Genomic DNA, 20,321 nt, shown 5'->3' on the forward strand with positions numbered 1-20,321 from the left:
GCCTGATGCGGGACTCGATCCCAGGACCCTGAGATCATGACCTGAGCCGAAGGCAGCGGCTTAACCCACTGAGCCACCCAGGTGCCCCAAGCAACCAAATCAGCCCCAAGCTGATTTCAGCTCAGGTCATGATCTCTGGGTCATGAGATAGAGCCCCAGGCTGGACTCCAGGCTCAGCGGGGAGTCTGCTTGAGATTCTTCCCCCTCCCTTTCTCCCTCCCCCTACTTGCATACATGCTCTTTCTCTCAAATAAATTAATTTTTTAAAAGTTATACATGTAATTCACTTCAATATTGTAAATATTACTCTTCAGTGATATCCAGATGCACATGTTTCTTTGCTTTTGTAAAGGTTAGTTATCTCACCTTGCACTTTGGACACTTCTGGGCATTTCTCTGTCCATGCTCAATTTCGCTGGCCCAGTGACGCAACAGTTTGTCCCCTTTTTTGTACTCCTTGCAGTTAACACCTTCATGCCAAGGAGAATGGCACTTAAAACACCAGATGAATTGGCAAGTGGGGCACTGGATCTGTATAAGGAAAAGTAATATTAAGCACTAGCAGACATGTTGAGAGTGTTTAAAAAGCAAACAGTGATGCTTGAGGAAATTAGCTAAAAAAGATTATAATTTGTCCAGATTTAAAATATTGCTCCCTCTACAAGATTAAACTACAAGAAGATGTAACTCTTAACATTATTAAAGGAGGAAAGAATGGCTTTGGTATGGATGATAAGGCTGTCTGTACACTCTACTGGAATTAAGCACTGGGTCCTTCTAGAAATCATTTTGGCCTTATGAAAATCGTCTGAGTTGAAGCACAGAGTAAAACCTGAAGGCTCACAATACTTCTAATCTACACACTCAGGCTGTTGCCTTTAAATCCACCTTTCCCTTGAACCAACTTCCCAGGCATTTCCATTGCTCTTTTTACCAATGGCTTTATTCACTTTTAAAAACCAGAGCCTCAAAAATTAAATAAATAAATAAATCAAAACCTCATAGATGCTCCATCAAATGAAAAACACACTGGCAAATAAACTTAATAAACTACTAAACCAGCATTTGCTAGCATGTACCCTTTCAAATAAAGGATATGCCTCATTTGCTATTAATCTAAGTTAATAGAAGTTAATTATAAAGTTAATTTATAGTTAATTATAAAATCAATACAAAGGATTCCTATTAGACATATATCTGTATGGGAATCCTGTGGCCTGTGCCTAGGAAACCATCAAAAAGATGTCTTTGTATTTTCATTATATGAGAGTGTGTTTTTATGTTCATTGAAAATATTTGTCTTCCACTTGACATGGAAGACATTTTATCGGACTTCCTTTATTTTGAATGGCAGGGAAGTATCCCGTTATCATACAGTATTTCTGGTCTTCACTATCTAAGAACATATGGGCATAATTTGATTTTCTCAGCCTTGTTTGATTAAAGTGAAGGAATGAAATGTTTCACTAGGAACAACACTGGTAACTACTCTTCTCTGCGCTCCCACATATTATTTCATGCAGTGTGAATGAATTTACAAGTACATTCTGAAGATTAGTTAGAATTTCTTTTGTTAAACTGTTGACAATATCACTACTTACTTTTTCAGAAAACCACTTTTTTGACACAGAGTTTCCAATATGCAGATTAACCACAGAGCAATTATAATCACAGCTCTTATGTTTATAACTCAAAGCAGTGTAGTTTTCACTAATGTCTAGAATAGGTAATGTTCTTCCTATTTAAATATGAAGTAACAGAAGTACTTTTGCTTTTAATGTATATCAAAACAAAATAGTATTTTGTCATAAAATTTTAAACATCATGTCTATTTATTTGTTGAAATTCTGTCATGTGTAATGTTTATACTGCTGCATAACATGCAGTATTTATTTTTACCCACAAAATAATGTTACAAAGTAGGTAAAATCACAAGTTTACAGATAAGAAAACTAACACTCACAGAGATTAAATAACTCACCCAAAGTAATATAGCATGCTTGTGTTAAGAAGAAATTTAAACACAAGTTTGTCTGGCTCCAAAGCCAGCATTCTTTTCACTTTGGCAAACACTCCCTCATACTAAACAGTATTCTTTCTCTGGTAATTGAAAACCAAAATGTTAGCAGTCAAAGGTCATGTGGTTAAGCTATTCAGTAAGTCAGAATTCTATATGACTACCAACATACAGTGAATTTTGAAAATCCTTTTCAAAATTTTACTTACATAAATTAGAGGAGACTCTTTGGTTAAAAAAAAAAGGCATGTTGCTATTTAGTGCTTTAAAAATCAACATTTTTGTCTTCTCTGATCATCAAAGTTAAAATAAGTAATTTTAAAGAATAATGAATTGAAGTGGGTAAACTCTAGTTACTAAAATGATATAAAATGATTATTCCTCCATGTCCTTGAACAATGATGAATAGATGTAAATGCCACATGGGTCCTCCGTGAATGTCATCTTCGGTTGTAATGAATGAAATGGGGAAGAAGTCAGAAAGACTTGCTTTTCCTCACGCATCTGCTATTCTCATAAGGGCTTGAATATTCAACTACGTTCTCTTCTATTCAACATTATTAGTAATTCTGTCACTGACCTCTAGCACTGTCAAATTAAAAAAAAAATCTCTTTGGTTCTTAGTCAGTATTTCTGAAATAAATAGAAAAGTGGATGAAACAACAATTTGACACTGGGATTAACTCTGTGGGTATTGCACATCACAATGGTTCAAGGATTTTTGTGACCAAGTGCTGGACGGTCACCCCTATGGATCCTTAATGAAGAGAGTTAGAAATGTGTGATTGTCCTAATGTACCAGAATGATAAGGAATCTGATACGTGGGTGTCTTCACCAGTGACTCTTGTTTCCAACTTTGTGCAATAAACAGCTAAATCCCACAGTAGATCCTACTGCCAATCTTCACCAACAACATGGACTCTGTGGCAAACTGAAAAAAGTTTTGCAGCAAGCTCTCAAGTGAAGAGGAGTAACTTAAATTACTCAGACCCAACTGCTTATTGTCTCTCACTGAAAACATTAAACTATTGCTTTGTTCTGGAATAAGATAATAAAAAGACTAATAGGCAGCCCCAACAACTCTGTTGTTCTGAATGGTCTAAATTCTAACTTTCTGGTCTGAAGATGCCTTATTCTATTGTGGCCTTAACCATATTCAAAATTGGCCTTATTTAAAAAACACATATTGACATCAATGCTGCATCTCCTTTCACTCCTTTTTTAATACTTATTTCTCCACACGAAACACCATCTCTCAACCACAGACCTCCCACACAGATTGCCTGCCTTCTGAGTAATTACATTCACAAAGAGGTCACTATAGTTCCAGCCTTGTTACTCAAAGTGTGGTCCGGGGACCAGCAACATTGGCATCACCTGGGAGTTCACTGGGAACAAAAAATCATGTCACAGCCCATACCTACTGAGTCAGAGTCTGAATTTTCACTAGGTCTCTTGGTGATTCAGATGCACGCTCAAGTTTGAGAAGGTCTGCTCTGACCCTGTCTCCCTGGTCACAACTGATTCCACCAGCAATGAGTCCCTAAGCGGAAGCATGAATTCTCGGGCTGGCAAGCAGCCTGTGAGGTGGCTGGGAAGACAGATTTCTTTTTCTCTTGAGGAGTAAAATGGGAATACACATACACTTTACCTTTGTTGTGGAGACAAAGTTAAGAAAAGCTTAGTGACCACAGTGCAGATCACAAGAGACGGGAACAATAGACATTCACATCTAGTGACACAACAGAGGGGCTCTCGTGCTGCTAGAGACAGTGTCCAATTCTCTGCAAGGTCTGCCTTGGTGGCTGCTGAGGCTGCTCTCTTGCCCTTCCTTCTTCCTGTGGAGACTTACAGCAAATCTCATGAACTGAGATAGCTTGAGACAAAGCATATCTCTGCCTTTTGTAATTGGAGAAAGTCCAATTAACACAATCTGTCTATTGAAATCTTATCCAGATCAAATGCTACTTGCTTGGAGTTGTCTTCCCTATCCTCCCAAACAGATTCAGTATCTTTCTTAGAGAGCTCACATTCAACATGTAGATGTCTAATCTCTCTAACAAGCTACTAGCTCACTGAGGTTACAAAAGCTGTCTCAAGTATCCCCTACTTCCTGAGATAAGTAACAGAACTTCTGGCTCATGGTAGGTCCTCAAAGTTATTTGTAAAATGAATTGTTTGGCACACAGCAAATACTATGTATTAGCTAATGTTAAATGAATTAAAAGAAAACCAACATATCTAATTTATGATCAGTGACTAAGATGGTATCATCTTTTCTTAGATTACCAGATCATGTTTACTAAGTGTTTTATCCACGTGACATTTTACTGAACATCAAGATTGTGATCAAGATAGTCTGAGAAGCTCAGTCAAGAACAGTGAATTTGGGGAGTCACGGATGACCCTTCATCTTCACCACCTCAGTCTGTGACTCTGACAACTGATGATGATTCAGAAGCACGTATGTTCTCAGGTTTTGTAGGTCTTGATCTGTTCTCCATTATTTAGGTGTGGTTTGTCCCTGTCAGTGGTTAATTCCTCAGCTGTCACGCGGCGTTGCGTCCTATCCGCCGGCAGAGCCATGGTCAGAGACGGCAGCGAGCACAGGGTGTCATAAGGGTGGCATTGTGGCTGGCGTTTCAGACAAACCAGACTGCTCAGGTTTGGATTTCAGCGACTATGCTTGCTAGTTGCCTGTCGCTCGGCAAGCCCTTTAGCCGCTCTATGTCCATGGCCTCACCTTCAATTAGGGATCATTATTACCTACTTCTACAACAGGACTTCAAGAGTTTCAAGAATAAAGTTATCAGAGTTAAGAATCTTGATTAACTTGTTCCAGAATCCATGAAAGATTAAAAAAAAAAAAACCCTTTATATTAAATTTTAAACTTCTGAATTTCTTTAGTTTTTCTAAAAATCTGAGCTACTATGACACTCACAAGATAATTTAAATGCACTGACTTGTCTTAAGCAAATGGTATTTTCTCTTGAAAACTTCATGCCAAATAAAAAAATAACCCACAAAATATGGAGTTCCAAACCAAAAAGGACCCCAGAAATGTCTTTTAAACCTAATTATATATGCATAATTATTTTAAACAAATCATGAAATCATTACTTATCAAACTTAAAATATTAGACAAAATCTATGTTTGAAATAGTCATTGCAAATATGCACTGACTCAGTCTTCCAAGAAAAATTTGCTTTATTAGAACTACAAGGTAAGAGAGATACACAATAATGAAACCTACCCATCGATTCATTTGCCCATTCAACTAATATTTATTGAGCACCTTCAAGTAGCAGGTACTGAGTGTACTGTTTTAGGTACATAGAAAAGAATGAAAACACTTATCCTCAAGGAATTTATTGAAGATGGACAGGTACAAACACAGAGAGCTATCAAACCATGTAATTACTGCTAAAAGAGAAGCTTGGACAAGTGGGAATCATGGGAAAAGTGCTTCAGGGAAGATTGGGAAGCTAATGTTCAGAGAGAAGGTGGCCTTGAAGGCTGAATGGAATGTCACTGGGGCCAATGCTAGAGTAATATTTCCGGCTGAGACCCAGCATAAGCTTCCACAGAGGCCTGAAAGCACCTAGAGCACTAGGGAGAGAGCAAGCGTTCTCATGGGGCCCAAAAAGAGATGCCACTTTGGCTGTGTCCATCCTGAGCCTTGCTGAAGTGTCCAATAAACAGGGTTCAATTAGTCTTACATTTATGTTCCTACACCCTTGATGTGTCTCTCAAAATACACTGTGGTCCAGGAACTTCTTAAATGAAACATAAAACTTATGGCTGTCAGACTAGGCTGTGTCCTAAGGAAACTGATCAATATAGACGTAAGAGGGAAATCTCATGGTTATGAAAAGTTTTATAATAACTTAAGATGTCTTTCTTGAAGACGAGAAGATTGGGAAGAAGTACAGGGTATCAGAGAGGAGAAAAGTAGTGTTTGATGCATGGCCTCGTATACCTTCAAGGAAGCACTATCCGCTCTCTTATCAGATCAAATCCTAAAGCAAGAGTGGCAGTGGAGGGAGGTTCTCCACAAGGCAAAACATGGGCTTGGCTTCTTGCCTCCATTCTTAGTCTCTAATATTATTCCCTTAGTCCCATCTTACTTGGGGATATCTCCCTGAATACCGTATAGTGCTAGTAACGTGCAAGCTGCATAAGGCACTGTTCCCTGAACACAGTCCAAAAGTGGTCCAGTGACCCTTGCCTTAATTTTTCGGAGCATAGCTGAAATGAAGCCGAAAAATGAAAGGGAAACTTTCCTAAAGGTGAGAGATCAAATGAGGACAACAAACAAACAAACAAACAAAAAAACTCAAAAAACTGTTAACACATGACAAGATAAACTATACAGAGTTGTAGTGGTTATTCATACAAACAGCTTTACTGACATCCCTCATATTGATTTCCAGGATCCTTTTACATATGTGACACACTATTGCACAATACTTTCACTTTAGTACTGGCTTTCATTTTCAACTGAGAGGCATACTCTTCCAAGGGTTTTATTCTTTGAAAAAAGTCTCTCTCCCTAATTTGAGAATCGTTATTTCATACCAATCTATTTTGCTTCTGCTGCCTGGAAACACCTTTAAACATTTATAGACTCTTCGTGTAAACCTAGAAAGCAAGGCCCAGAGAAGTATCTGCCCGAATTTATTTCTTGTCTGAGGACCTACCTCTTCATAGATGAATATAAATAATACTGGAAGATTCTGCCTGATTGTGTAGTACAAATTCACTAGCCAGAGCAGATGGCATCACCCCATTCTCAACAAGACATCTATTCTGAAAACAACACGGTAAGGCTAACATCTCACAGAGATAACCTACCTAGAGTACTGAAGGGCCATCTAATTATATAGTGTATCTGAGGAAATGGGAGGATGGTCTGTGACCAACAGGTGAAAGCAAGAGACAGATCTCAGCTTGAAGGTAACAATGAATTCTTGAATAGAAAGGAATGATTCTCTAAGTAGGAAGTTTCTTAAAAATGGAAGTGTTTACCAGAAACAGACCCTCAAATCTATGGTCAACTAATCTTCGACAAAGCAGGAAGGAATGTCCAATGGAAAAAAGACAGCCTCTTCAACAAATGGTGCTGGGAAAATTGGACAGCCACATGCAGAAAAAATGAAATTGGACCATTTCCTTACACCACACATGAAAATAGACTCAAAATGGATGAAGGACCTCAATGTGACAAAGGAATCCATCAAAATCCTTGAGGAGAACACAGGCAGCAACCTCTTCGACCTCAGCCACAGCAACTTCTTCCTAGGAACATCTCCAAAGGCAAGGGAAGCAAGGGCAAAAATGAACTATTGGAATTTCATAAGATCAAAAGCTTTTGCACAGCAAAGGAAACAGTTAACAAAACCAAAAGACAACTGACAGAATGGGAGAATATATTTGCAAATGACATATCAGATAAAGGGCTAGTATCCAAAATCTATAAAGAGCTTAACAAACTCAACACCCAAAGAACAAATAACCCAATCAAGAAATGGGCAGAGGACATGAACAGACATTTCTGCAAAGAAGACATCCAGATGGCCAACAGACACATGAAAAAAGGCTCCACATCACTCGGCATCAGGGAAATACAAATCAAAACCACAGTGAGATACCACCTCATACCAGTCAGAATGGCTAAAATTAACAAGTCAGGAAATGACAGATGCTGGCAAGGATGCAGAGAAAGGGGAACCCTCCTACACTGTTGGTGGGAATGCAAGCTGGTGCAACCACTCTGGAAAACAGTGTGGAGGTTCCTCAAAAAACTGAAAATAGAGCTACCTTATGACCCAGTGATTGCACTACTGGGTATATACCCTGAAGATACAAACGTGGTGTTCCAAAGGGGCACATGCACCCGAATGTTTATAGCAGTAATGTCAACAATAGCCAAACTATGGAAAGAACCTAGATGTCCATCAACAGATGAATGGATAAAGAAGAGGTGGTATATATATACAACGGAATACTATGCAGCCATCAAAAGAAATGAAATCTTGCCATTTGCGACAACGTGGATGGAACTAGATGGTTTTATGCTTAGTGAAATAAGTCAATCGGAGAAAGACAACTATCATATGATCTCCCTGATATGAGGAAGTGGAGATGCAACAAGGGGGTTTGGGGGGTAGGAAAAAAAAATGAAAAAATGAAAGAAGATGGGATCAGGAGGGAGACAAACCATAAAAGACCCAATCTCAAAAAACAGACTGAAGGTTGCTGGTGGGAGGGGGATCGGGAGAGGGTGGTGGGGATATGGACATTGGGGAGTTTATATGCTATGGTGAGTGCTGTGAAATATGTAAACCTGGTGATTCACAGATCTGTGCCCCTGGGGATAAAAATACATTATATGTTTATAAAAAAAATTTAAAAATTAATTAAAAAATGGAAGTGTTTAATCAGTGTCTGAATGGCCACTTGTAGGTATTTTGTAGAGAGGATTTATTCACACGTAAATGGTTGCATTAGGTTCCCATAAAGATCTGAAAAGGTAAGTATGGCAAAGTAGGAGTACAGAGTGTGGTAGGTGAGAAATGCATAGCCCTAACATCTTCCAGACCATTTCATAATGAGCACCAGATGTGGCTTACTTTTACCCACTCTTTAGCATGTCCTCAGTGAGAAATGATTCTTCAACTTGTCTCTTGTGCTGAAGACCCAAAGGATGATGTAGTGAAGAAAAAAAAAAAAAAAAAACAGTTTTAAGTCCCATTGTAGGTCAATTTATGGTAGCTATGGGCCTTGATTATTATAATTATTGTAGGGTTTTTTGAACATCAAATGTAGGTTAGAATAATAAATGAATTCTAGTCTTTGGTTTTTGTTGTTAGAAGTTCAAGTAAAGACTCCATAAAATATTATGGCTAATTTATACATCAATAAAGGAAACAAAGAACAACTTAAGCAAAGCACCTCATTAGTAAAAATTAGAGAGAAAAATGCATCCTAATAAAATTTAGTGGATCTGCATCATAGCTGGATATTGCACTTTTTTTTTCAAAGTTAGCATATATAACACACCCTTTGTTTAAGCTGGCTTTTTTTTTTTTTAAGATTTTATTTATTTATTTGACACACACACACAGAGAGAGATCACAAGTAGGCAGAGAGGCAGGCAGAGAGAGAGAGGGGAAAAAGGCTCCCCACTGAGTAGAGAGCCCAATGTGGGGCTCAATCCCAGGACCTTGGAATCATGATCTGAGCTGAAGGCAGAGGCTTTAACTCACTGAGCCACCCAGGCGCCCCTAAGCTGGCTTCTTTAAACCAGGCTAGACAACTCCATCTTTACCTTCCTCCCAAATCCATTCTAGCAACAATCATTGAAGAAACTACACTTGTTTTCTATAGCCCCTAACATCAATGATGCATTAATGCCAAGAGAAGTTGGTATGTGTCACAGGATAAACCGAACTTGCAGGGCTCATGCACAGTCTGATTCTCAATTTATAAACATTGTCAACTTAAAGCAATGGTGTTGGGGAAAAACCAAAGAGCAAAGCAGCATGCTTTTTACAGGAAACTCTTAAACGTTTTTACACATGGGAAAAAATTCTCAAATTATCTTTACTAAAAGAAAGCTCAAGTATATTGATTGATGTATTGATATAAATAAAAATTATTTACTGGAGGCACAACTGAAGACGTGCAACTGGGATCTGAACAAAGGACTGGCAGGGGCCAGAAGTAGACATAGTGGGAAGCCACTGTCACTCTTAGAGCCAAAGAGACAAAGGAGGAGAGAGGTTTCTGCGGCTCAGTGATAATTAGAAATATGGGGGAGGGACCACCTAGCAGGAGGTACAGTCCTAGAAGGACACAGCTACGGCCAGAGCTTTGTACTGAATTAGGAAGGGCGTGAGGAAGCAACGTTATCTACTGTTCTCTCCTTCCACCCTTTTGTCTCCTGCCAATGGCAATAGTTGGCTGAACCCAAATAGGGATCGAGATGTAAGGGAATCTGGAAAAGCCATTCAAAGGGGCAACTTTCTGGAGTACAGGACAGGTCAGTGAGGGCTGAATAACAGACACAGGAAGAGGGTAAATTGAGTATTATCACAATTCCAGCCTTCCACTTAGGCACATTTTAAAGTACATTAGTTAGGAACAGCAAACCCATTGATTTGATGATAAAGACCTTAGAAAAGTTCTTTTACCACACAAGGAAATAATGTATTTGCAGTTTTATAAAATGTGTTTTCTTCCCAGAGGTTTTAATAATTAAAAGAGAGGGGAAAAAGACAGCTAACTATATAAGGTAAGAATATAGAGGGAGTTTCCCCAGGACATTTTACTGTCTTCCTTTTCTTTCACTTTACAATGAATTAAAGCACCATTCTGTGAATCTTCAGGGTTCTGTTTATTATTTGTGGGAAGAAGAGTGGGGTTTATATTAGTTTTGCCTCAAGGAAACCATAAAGAAAATGACCTCTAACACATTCCCTGTGTTGGTTTATGCATTCCCTTCAACCTAGTCCAAATCAGTATAAAGAGGGGGGACATTTTCTTAGTCTACACTGGGAAATAGGAAAGAAACTGAGAACTGCCCTTATCTCAGTACAACCCTTAAGGCATAAAATGACTATATTTAATCATTTGTAATTCTCAACTCTTTATCATGAAAAACGATCACTTTCTCTACCTCTCAGAATATGCTTTATCCATTTCTGTCAAAGTCACCTCCCTCTGCCTCAAGCTCCTCAAATATTAATGCTTGTCATCAGATCCCTTCTCATAAGATCCACACTTCTTAGAGATCTCTTTGAAGCCCCAAGGGTCTTCAAACTTAACATCATCAATACATTTCAAACCAAATTTGTTTTTCACTCCCCAAGCCTGTTCTTCTTCTTCAAGACATGGTCAATATCATCCCTCCTTTGTTCCCACCATCCATCAGTGACCCGAACTTTCATTCCACCTATCTTGTTCTTGGCTCCTCTATCTCCATCCCAATAACTCAGGGTTGCTTATTCTGTGGCTGCTGCCTAATAATGAGAGCAAACATGATAATTTCTAGCAAATGTTGAGCACTTAGGATGCATGCAGACATGGTGCTAAGCACTTTACATGTGTGACCCTGTTTAATCCTTCATCTGCCCTTCTGACAGGTACTATTACTAACCCCAGTAAAACATGTGAAAACTCTACTCACAGGGGCAGAGCTCGTATGTGGCAGACTGAGTTTAAACACAGTTGGAAGCCAGTGCTCTGACCCACCTTTTCCAGCTTGGCAAATTAAACATTTCAAAGCTCAGTTTACTCTTATTGAAGTCTTTCTAATCTCTCCTGTCCTTTCTTCTCCCAGTGATCTCAGCATTTTCTACCCACATTTACTACGGTACACATATTACATATGCATTGGCCCATTTATTATTTCCTCCAACAAATATAATTTCAGAGTGCAATCTATCAGACACAGGGCTTGACACAGCTTTTCAGCAGTCAGCAAGCCTGGACCTGGCCTCCAAGAAATGAGTGGGAGAGACTTAAAGCAAATAACCACACAATAACACCATAAAATCCCAGATGATAGTAGCTATGGAGAAAAACTTCTGGTGCTGGGGATGTGTCTGTCACCAGGCATCACATGAGCACCATTAAAGCCACAACTTCAGCATTTTCATTTTCCCATCGCTAATGTGTTCACTGTATTGATATGCAGTTGCACTAATACATTCTAGGAACTGTTTCGGTGAGGCATTAGATTTTTTTATTGGACTTGAAATGAATGTTGAAGAAATGGAATGGTAAAATATTTTGCCTCATGACAAGAGTTGTAGGAATAAGAAGACAAATATTATTAATGAGAAAGACTGAATTTGCACAAAGGCAAGGTTGTCTCAATATAATCTCTCCATTCAAGAATATACTTGTCCTATTTGATACAGTAGTAGTTTAATGGAGTTCAGAACATAATGAAAAGCTCTGTGTACGTAAAATTTTGTTAGAAGGGAGATGTTGAGTGAGGGCTTGGAAGCACTATTGGCACTTAGAAGTTCTTCTTTCTGCTTGTTGATATATTCTGTTTACCCCCTTTTCAATTGCAAAGTACAAAAAAAAATGGTATTTACAAACTTATTTAAATGAAATCCCTCATATGATATTTTAGATTTCAAATTTCATGTGAGATGTATCAAAAGGTATTTCCTGTTATAAAATAGCTGTGATATTTCCAAGCAATTTTAACCTTCTATTTAAGTGCTTCTCAATTGACAGAAATCATAATAAATGTTGAAGAAGTGACATCTTGGATCACAACATTATAATTCAATGACACAAAAAGAGTAATATTGAAATAATTATTATAAGGGGTTCATCAATAGGTACAAAACCCATTTAGGCTGTAAACAATATTATAAAGAGATTTTAAATTGCTCAGACATGTAAGACATTCATAGTAATCTTTCTTTTTGTTTCTGTTGTGTTATGACTCAGTTCATTACATTCAGGTATTTGAATTCAAAACTCTTGAAGTTACAATGGACTATACCATTTGGAAGTGGGGTCTGTTATTGGGAAAATAGAATTTTTTAAAAGAGAGCAAACCTAAAAAATAGCCATTCATTTACCACAAAGAAGAAGGATAATAGTGTGAATGTAGGGTGTTATGCTATAACCATGAAAGTCACAGTTGGGTTTGCCGAAGCATCCTTGTCCAAGCTCTCCTTACTCATAATATCCAGACAGGTATGGACATGCAAATCAGGTAGTTAATGTTAACATAAGAGTTTACAGTTTAATGATGGAAAATGCTATCATTTCCCTTGGTTCATTCAAAATTATAAAAATATTGGCTCTTATATTTTTCAATTTTCATATATTTCCTTCTCAATACATGTGCATTCTGATAAATAATGCTCATCACCAAAGGACTTAGTGATCTGGGGGTGAAATGGGATTTATAAAATTTTACTACAGCTATAATTGCACCTTACACTACACCTTTCACCCATTTCATAAGAACAGTATATTTTTGAATGATTTTCACTTTGACTCTATACATACATGTTTTAATTACCAAAATTCCAAAATAGTATAATCTGAGTTTATATACATATATTTTATAAATATATATTAATTGTATCAACATATATTTTATAAACAAATAAAGTACACTAAAATATATATTATATGTGTATATGATATATGCAATATACATATATTACATATATAATGTATATATTACATACATATAATGTATATGTTACATATATAATGTATAATATGATGTATATTACATATATTATATACATATATATTAGTGTAATTTATTTGTTTATAAAATGTATATTACATACACATATAATATATATGTATATACATATTACATATATATTATACGTATATAATATTATATATATGTGTGTATATATACACTTAATACATATTATATGTGTATATATGTATATATAATATATATTATATGTGTGTGTATATATATGTATATGTGTATATATATGTATATGTATACTTAGAAAAAAATAAAATACACTGTTATGAGATAAGAAGTCCTTCTAAAACTAGCAATTTCTGATCACATCAACAACATAAAATTGGAATAAAAAAAACTTAACCGGGGTACCTGGGTGCCTCAGTTGTTAAGCATCTGCCTTCGGCTCAGGTCATGACCCCAGGATCCTGGGACTGAGCCCCGCATTGGGCTCCCTGTTCTGCACGCGAAGCGAGTTTCTCCCTCGCCCACTCCCCATGCTTGTGTTCCCTCTCTCACTGTCTCTCTCTCTCTGTCAAATAACTAAATAACTAAAATCTTTTTAAAAAATAACTTTTAAGAACATACAGAGTCAAATAAAAGTATGCTTTTGTTATTAAGTCAGTATTCAAAATCACTGTGAGTGTATTATTTGAGTTACACAGTTTTGCAACCTCAAAAAGGTACTTTTTAGAGAAGAAAAAAAAGGGGAGTGTTTCCTGCTAGTTATGAGCCTAGGCTTCACAAAGATAGTAAATAAAAGAACTGACTATGAGAGCCAAGCCATTTCAAAGCCCAGTTACTCATTAAGAGGTTTTGACTAACCTGCTGGAGCTCATCCTTGCAACCCACAGAGGGAAGTACTTGCTGAACCACTGTCCCTCAAAGCTACAGAATGCATACCATACCACCACTGCTTCCAAGACCAGAACGCGGGCTAAGACTTACCTTAAGCGGAGAGGACTTCACACAGCCTTTGAAATCACCTCACCTTGCCATTCTACTGTAATGACAAGGATGAAAATCTAGGGCCACAGACCTCATTTTCCTGCTTCATTTACTGCAAAGGTTCCCAGTTCTGCTACACTCTAGCAACACCCAGTGAGGCTCAAAAATGTGCCAGAGTGTTGTTGGGGGGTGGGCCCGGGGCAGTGGTTGTCTAAAAGACCCCCAGGTAATGGTGAGGGACAGCGGGCGCTGTGAATCAGAGATTAGTTCCCACAACGGCTGCCTTTGCCGCCCAGCCTTCAGTCTTGCCCTCCCGTGACATCCTCTATTAATGCTGCCAGAATGATCTCTCTGTAATGCCTACAGAATTAAATCCAAACTTCTGGGCTCAGTGTAAGACTCAACACGATCTGCTTTTAAGTACCTGCCCACCTGCCTCTTGCTGGCTGCCTCCCCACCAGCCCCACCAGCCCCATCAAGCATTTGTTTCCAGTGTGGCCGCCTCAGCCTCAGGGCCTGTGCTCTTACTCATTCCTTCATTCCTTGCTTCAACGTGTTCTCCAATGTTTATCTGGTTATCTGCCTGGAGAACTGCGTCTTCTTCAAGAAGTCTCTCCTCGCGTCTTAGCCTCTTCTCCATCAGTGTTCTCAAAGCTCAAGAGTACTGGGGTTCTTGTTTTTGTTTTCTTCTTTTGACTAATCATACTGAACCATCATTTTAGAGCATACACCTCTCTCACCTTCATTAGACATTTTTGGAGCAGGGACTATGTCATATTTGCCACTGCATCCTCCAAACTTAGCTTACAGTCTAGCTCATACTGGCATTTTGTACCTGAATGAATAGCATTTTTTATTATATTCACTTATTATTTTTTACTATATTTTTTTACTATATTCACTTATTATTTTTTACTATATATATTTTTTACTATATTCACTTATTAGATGGAGCCAGAGGAGAATCATGTTAGGTCTACTGAAAAAGTCAAACTTACACTAAAAAAAAGGATTAATATGTCCTTAATATTTAGTAATAGCAGTGACAGTTACTTTAAAAGATTAGTCATTCCATTTGGCTACTAAATGAATTTTGAACATGGTTGAAGTCAAAGAAAAACTTTAAGGAAACCCCCAAGAGTGCTTTCTTATCATCAGCCTCCCCAAACCACTTATTTTCAGAATCACAGCCAATACATACTCACCTTAGACTTGGGTAAGGGAAGGAAGCCCACTTAATGCCCACCACAAGTTGGCCTAATTTGGCATCATGTGACATCTAACCCACAACTCTGGTGAACATGCTTACTTTGTATTTGCTTTCTGATCTGGAAGGGGTAGGGATATGTCCTTTTTTCTTGAAGGTTGTAAAGTGCTTGCACTGAGGACATGGCTTGGTGCTGGAATCAATACGGCCAAGTTCCAGGAAATACTTATATTTGATGGAATCTTCATGTGTTAAGTTAAAGACAATTGTTCTTTCTTCCAGGAATTCAAAACATTCTGTGATAGGGCATTTGATTTCTACTTGGCCAAGTTGTACCTGTGTGAAAGAGCACATGGGAGACAAAAAAGGGGCACTGGTTAACTTTCTATTCTTTTTTCTCCTCATATATTATTGATTATTTCATGATTACAGTAAAGGATTATCCATCATTTCTCAGGATTTCTAACATAATAAATGGTAATCACTTTGGTATCTACATTAGGCAATACCAAAATAATCACTATATAAAGTTTCCAAAGCATTTTTTTTTTTATCATATTTGTGAACTTAAATGGACCTAAGCCGCAGGCTCACCAAAGAAGCAAATTATCATCCCATCCTTCTGGGTTTTTCCAGAAGGATGGGATGATAATTTGCTTCTTTGGTGAGCCTGTGGCTTTAGCTGCCTTTACGGTAAGGCAGCTAAAGGATAAAAAGGTGGTTCAGATTTTCCAAGCTTACTGCAGAGTCTCAACATTAAACTTAGGGTGGCTTTACTATAAAGGGAAAAAAAAAAGGATTTTGAAAGTGTTATATATATATATATATATATATATATATATATATATATATATTTACATATATATATTTATATCACCTAGTAGTTTAACAATATTGCAGTAATAACCTCATTTTCCCTGACTATTCCCTGTAATGAACATACAGTAGTTTTTATGTCACCAGAATCAGAGGAACAAGTAAGAAAATCACACCAATCACACTGGCTTTTAAAAAAAATCCATACAAGATCTGGATAAACCTGAGGTAATTTATAAAATGAATTTCTTCCCAGGACCACAGTTAGGTTAGGAGAGAGAAGGATGTACTAGAATGCTACATTTAGCATTTGGCATGGGATTCTAGATAAGGTTAGCATTAAAGATTACAGCAAAAGATAAAAGCATAAAGTCTGGACACAACCAAATTTCAAAAGATGAAGAAAATAAACTACTTAGAATTAAGGAGTTCCATACATGTTTTCCATTTAAGTATTGAACAAGAAGTGTTTACTGTATTTATATATCATGGCATCATAATCTCTTTTTGCATATCCTAATATAGCAAAGGGAGGCAGCGAAAGTTCCAAAAGGCAAAAAAAATGCTAAATTGTTTCTTTTTTTACCTGGGTGAACCTGACATTCTAAGAAGTCTATTGACCTTAATGAGAAAAGGTCCTCCATGAAAACTGAGGAAGGAATGGGGAAAAGCTATGCTATTTGGGAGAAGAAAAACACCACTACAAAGAACAATTGAAAAAACACACTACTGACATCATAGTAACTTTGCTTTTAACTTTGCTGTTTATCTGGCACAGACTGACGATGGGTAGTTACAAAGCCACAGGCTGAAGGATGTATGGGATGATGATACATTTAATATGAATAAAGGACATGAGCCAGACCGATAATGAAATGAAGGAGTCTGGCTTTAGATAAACCTTCTTAGGACCAACCTGCTGAAAGTGTCAATTGCTACATAATTTTATACAACTATTGTACAAAATTCAGTCTAGAAAGGTTTTTCAAATATCAGCCCCAAATAATATTTTTACTTTTTATGATGTCTACTTATAGATGCAACCAGATTTATTATTATACTTGTTAGAGTTATGAAATGTTATTATAAACCCAATTAAGTTTTCTAATACATTGTTTTCAGTTATAGCTTAAGACATAAATCCTTGGAAGATTTTTAAACAGGCAAAAAAACCCCACCTGTGACATTATTAGAAACTAAGTTAACAAAGCATATAAAACCTTTAAGAAATGAATACATGTTTCCTTTTTTAATATTCTGTCGATGTTTATCAAGCCTGCTTCGGAGCCAGGTACTGGGGTCAGGCACAGAAGTTTGCAGTGCCCATCAGTAAAGAGGTGATCATGACCCAGAGCCCTGAGTCTGCCTAACAGGTAGAAACAGGGTGTCAGGAGAGGAGATGTGAGAGGCTCAGGAACTGACACTTCAGAGACTCAGAGGAGTCTTCTAGGAAGAAGTGAGGTTTCAAGCGAGATCTTAAGATTAGTAGGACCTTGCCAAGCTGGGTGAAGGGGTTTCAAGCAAACAGAAGGTACAACATGGACAAAGGCTGGGTAAGAGAGTATGGCACTGCATCAGGGATACTCCTGATTTTCCCCACCTAATAAATGGATCAAATGTATGCTGCCCTAAGGTACAAGCATCCTAACCCAAGATGACAGCCTTAGAGTGCCTGAAAGATGATTACTAAGCCTGGACCACAAAGTCAGGTGTAGAAAGCTAAGGGCATACAGATGAACTGGGATCAGAGCACAAGGGCAAGAGCATGAAGCTGTCCCCAAAGTCTGGATGTTCTCATACGAAAATTAAAAAAAAAAAAACAAAACAAAAACCCCTCCAGTTTTCAGCAAGTGAAAAACAGTTTCTTTTCACTCCGCATAGAAGGAGCTCCCCTGGGCCATTTCCCGTGACTCGTGTTTATTGAGGAACAGCATAGTTTAGGGGATGGGAGTCAATTTTTTTCCTCCCAGGTCAATGTTTGAACCTGACCTCACTCCCCTATAGATTTATTTTAGCTATAGAAAGGATAATAATAGAAGCAGTGAGTTCAGAGCCACCCAGGGATTGTCAGCTCTTATAGAAATGGAATATAGTTTAGGGACCAGAACAATCCAAGGCAGTTCAAGGGAGCAGGTTCTCTTGTCACTTCTCCAGCAGTGAGAGCTCACACCATACCACTTTGGGTATGGCTTACCATCTGACATCCAATCAGAAGACCTTGTTTTCTTCAGTGCTTTTCCAATCTGTCTGCACACCTATCCATTTCCATAGAACACACAATTTCTTCATGCTCTCAAACTCTCTGCATTTGGCTTATTCCATACCTTCTCTTCTTTCTGAAAGCTCCAAAATCCCTACCCCACTGCACTGAACCAAATGATCTCTATTTTATTATGCAGAAAGATGCAACATGATCATGGTTCCTCATCTTCCCACTACGAGCTCTCTCTGAATCTATGTCTGTTCCCATCTTTTCTCCCTTCCTTCTTTTTCAAAGTTTAGGGTCTGAATCAACCTCCAGGACAATTGCTTGAGTCTCTTAAAGGCTTTTCTGAGAATTAAAGTTTTATGGCCCACCCAGGATCATTGCTGGTAAGCTAGTAATTGGTAGTTTGGAAAAATTACTCATACAGTTCTTTGAATTACTCATAGTTCTTCATACTAATACTATCTCCTTTTTCATAATAAAATGCTACTGATGACCTATGCAATCTCTTGGCCTCTACGTATCTTTCTCAGAATAATTTCCTCAAAAAACATCACTACCAGATTAGTAATCATGATTAAGCAAAGTGTATTCATTTGTGTATTCAACAAGATACGTGTTTCGTCAGTTCAAGGAAACATTTTTTTCAGCATTTTAATATCTCAAAAGTCAGGATTGTTTGTCATCAATAGTCTTCAGCATTGTGCCATAGTTTAATTTGCAGTTTTTATTTTCTTGGTGGCACATAATATAATACTTTCACCTACAATTGATCATGTCTTAGATTTCAATGAAATGTGGTTTTTACAAGTTAGGCATCATGGTGGACTCTGGAGAAATGATGGGAGAGAGACACAGAGCTTCTTTTCAGGAAATGTGTGATAAGTAAACAAGCCAGGCAGTTCATAGTCAGTACCAGAGGAAACTACACATCAGGGATGGGATCCCTTAGGAGAACATGGACGGGGAACTAAAGTGCCCATCATGCAGAGAAACTGGGGAAGACAGTCCAGGCAACAGAAGCAAGGACATGGCCCCAGGGTACAAGGTGTCTGATGGGCTTCTGTTCACAGAACAGAACTGAGTGACTAAGACACAGTCCAAATGAGCCAGAGCACACAGGCCTTGTTGGCTGTGATAGGAAGTTATGGATTGTATTCTAAATTCAACAAGAATCATTGACTGGTTTTATGAGGTGGAGTGACATACCTTGATTGACATTAAAAACATCACTTAGGCTCTTCCTGGTGAATGGAATGTAGAAGGAGAGAAGTGGAGACTGGAATAATAGGACTCTGGACTGTACTTTTCTCCTTACCAGTGGTCTCTGACTGTTTCAGCCCTCTAGACAGTCGATGATGGATGATGCGACTAGGTGACAGGAGTAGCCAGAAATGGGGCACATTTTGGAAGTGGAGCCAATGGGATTTGGTGAGGGACCAGATATGGAAGATGAAGTTAAAGACGGAAGCAAAGATAATTCTAGGATTTTGGCTTGAATAATCTGATGCTGAGCCAATGCTACTCAATGAGAAATGTCTAATAAAACACAGTTTACATGGATATGTGATACTTGCTGGAAAGGATTCACTGCAAATTTATTATAGCAACAAGAATAAAGTTCATTAATTCATCCAAAAAACCATATATTTAGCTCCTACAATATTACATGTAAAAGACATAGGTCCAGGATATAAAGTAGCTTAAGCTATGAATCTTGCCCTTGTGGAACTTGAGACTACAGCAATCAAATTTGTGTTGATAGTCTCTTCTAGTAACTGATGATTTGATGATACTAATTCATTTAATATTTTACCCACTGTTTAAAACATTTTTTATTAGGGTAATCATAAGCATATGCAAAAATAAACAGACT

The 20,321-nt window shown here is 37.8% G+C and overlaps 1 protein-coding gene across 1 annotated transcript in view; it reads right to left on the reverse strand.

Annotated features, from left to right (window-relative positions):
• The window catches only part of RNF217 (ring finger protein 217), a 140,609-nt gene that overhangs the window by 34,726 nt on the left and 85,562 nt on the right, over positions 1–20,321 (reverse strand). The window contains exons 2-3 of the mRNA XM_032339648.1: positions 15,526–15,759; positions 367–531 (exon numbers count right to left, since the gene is read on the reverse strand). Of these exons, the coding sequence (XP_032195539.1) occupies positions 367–531; positions 15,526–15,759 (399 nt within the window). The remainder of the gene's footprint in view (positions 1–366; positions 532–15,525; positions 15,760–20,321) is intronic.

Source organism: Mustela erminea, chromosome 4 (genome assembly GCF_009829155.1).
Source record: "Mustela erminea isolate mMusErm1 chromosome 4, mMusErm1.Pri, whole genome shotgun sequence".
Classification (NCBI taxonomy): Eukaryota; Metazoa; Chordata; class Mammalia; order Carnivora; family Mustelidae; genus Mustela; species Mustela erminea.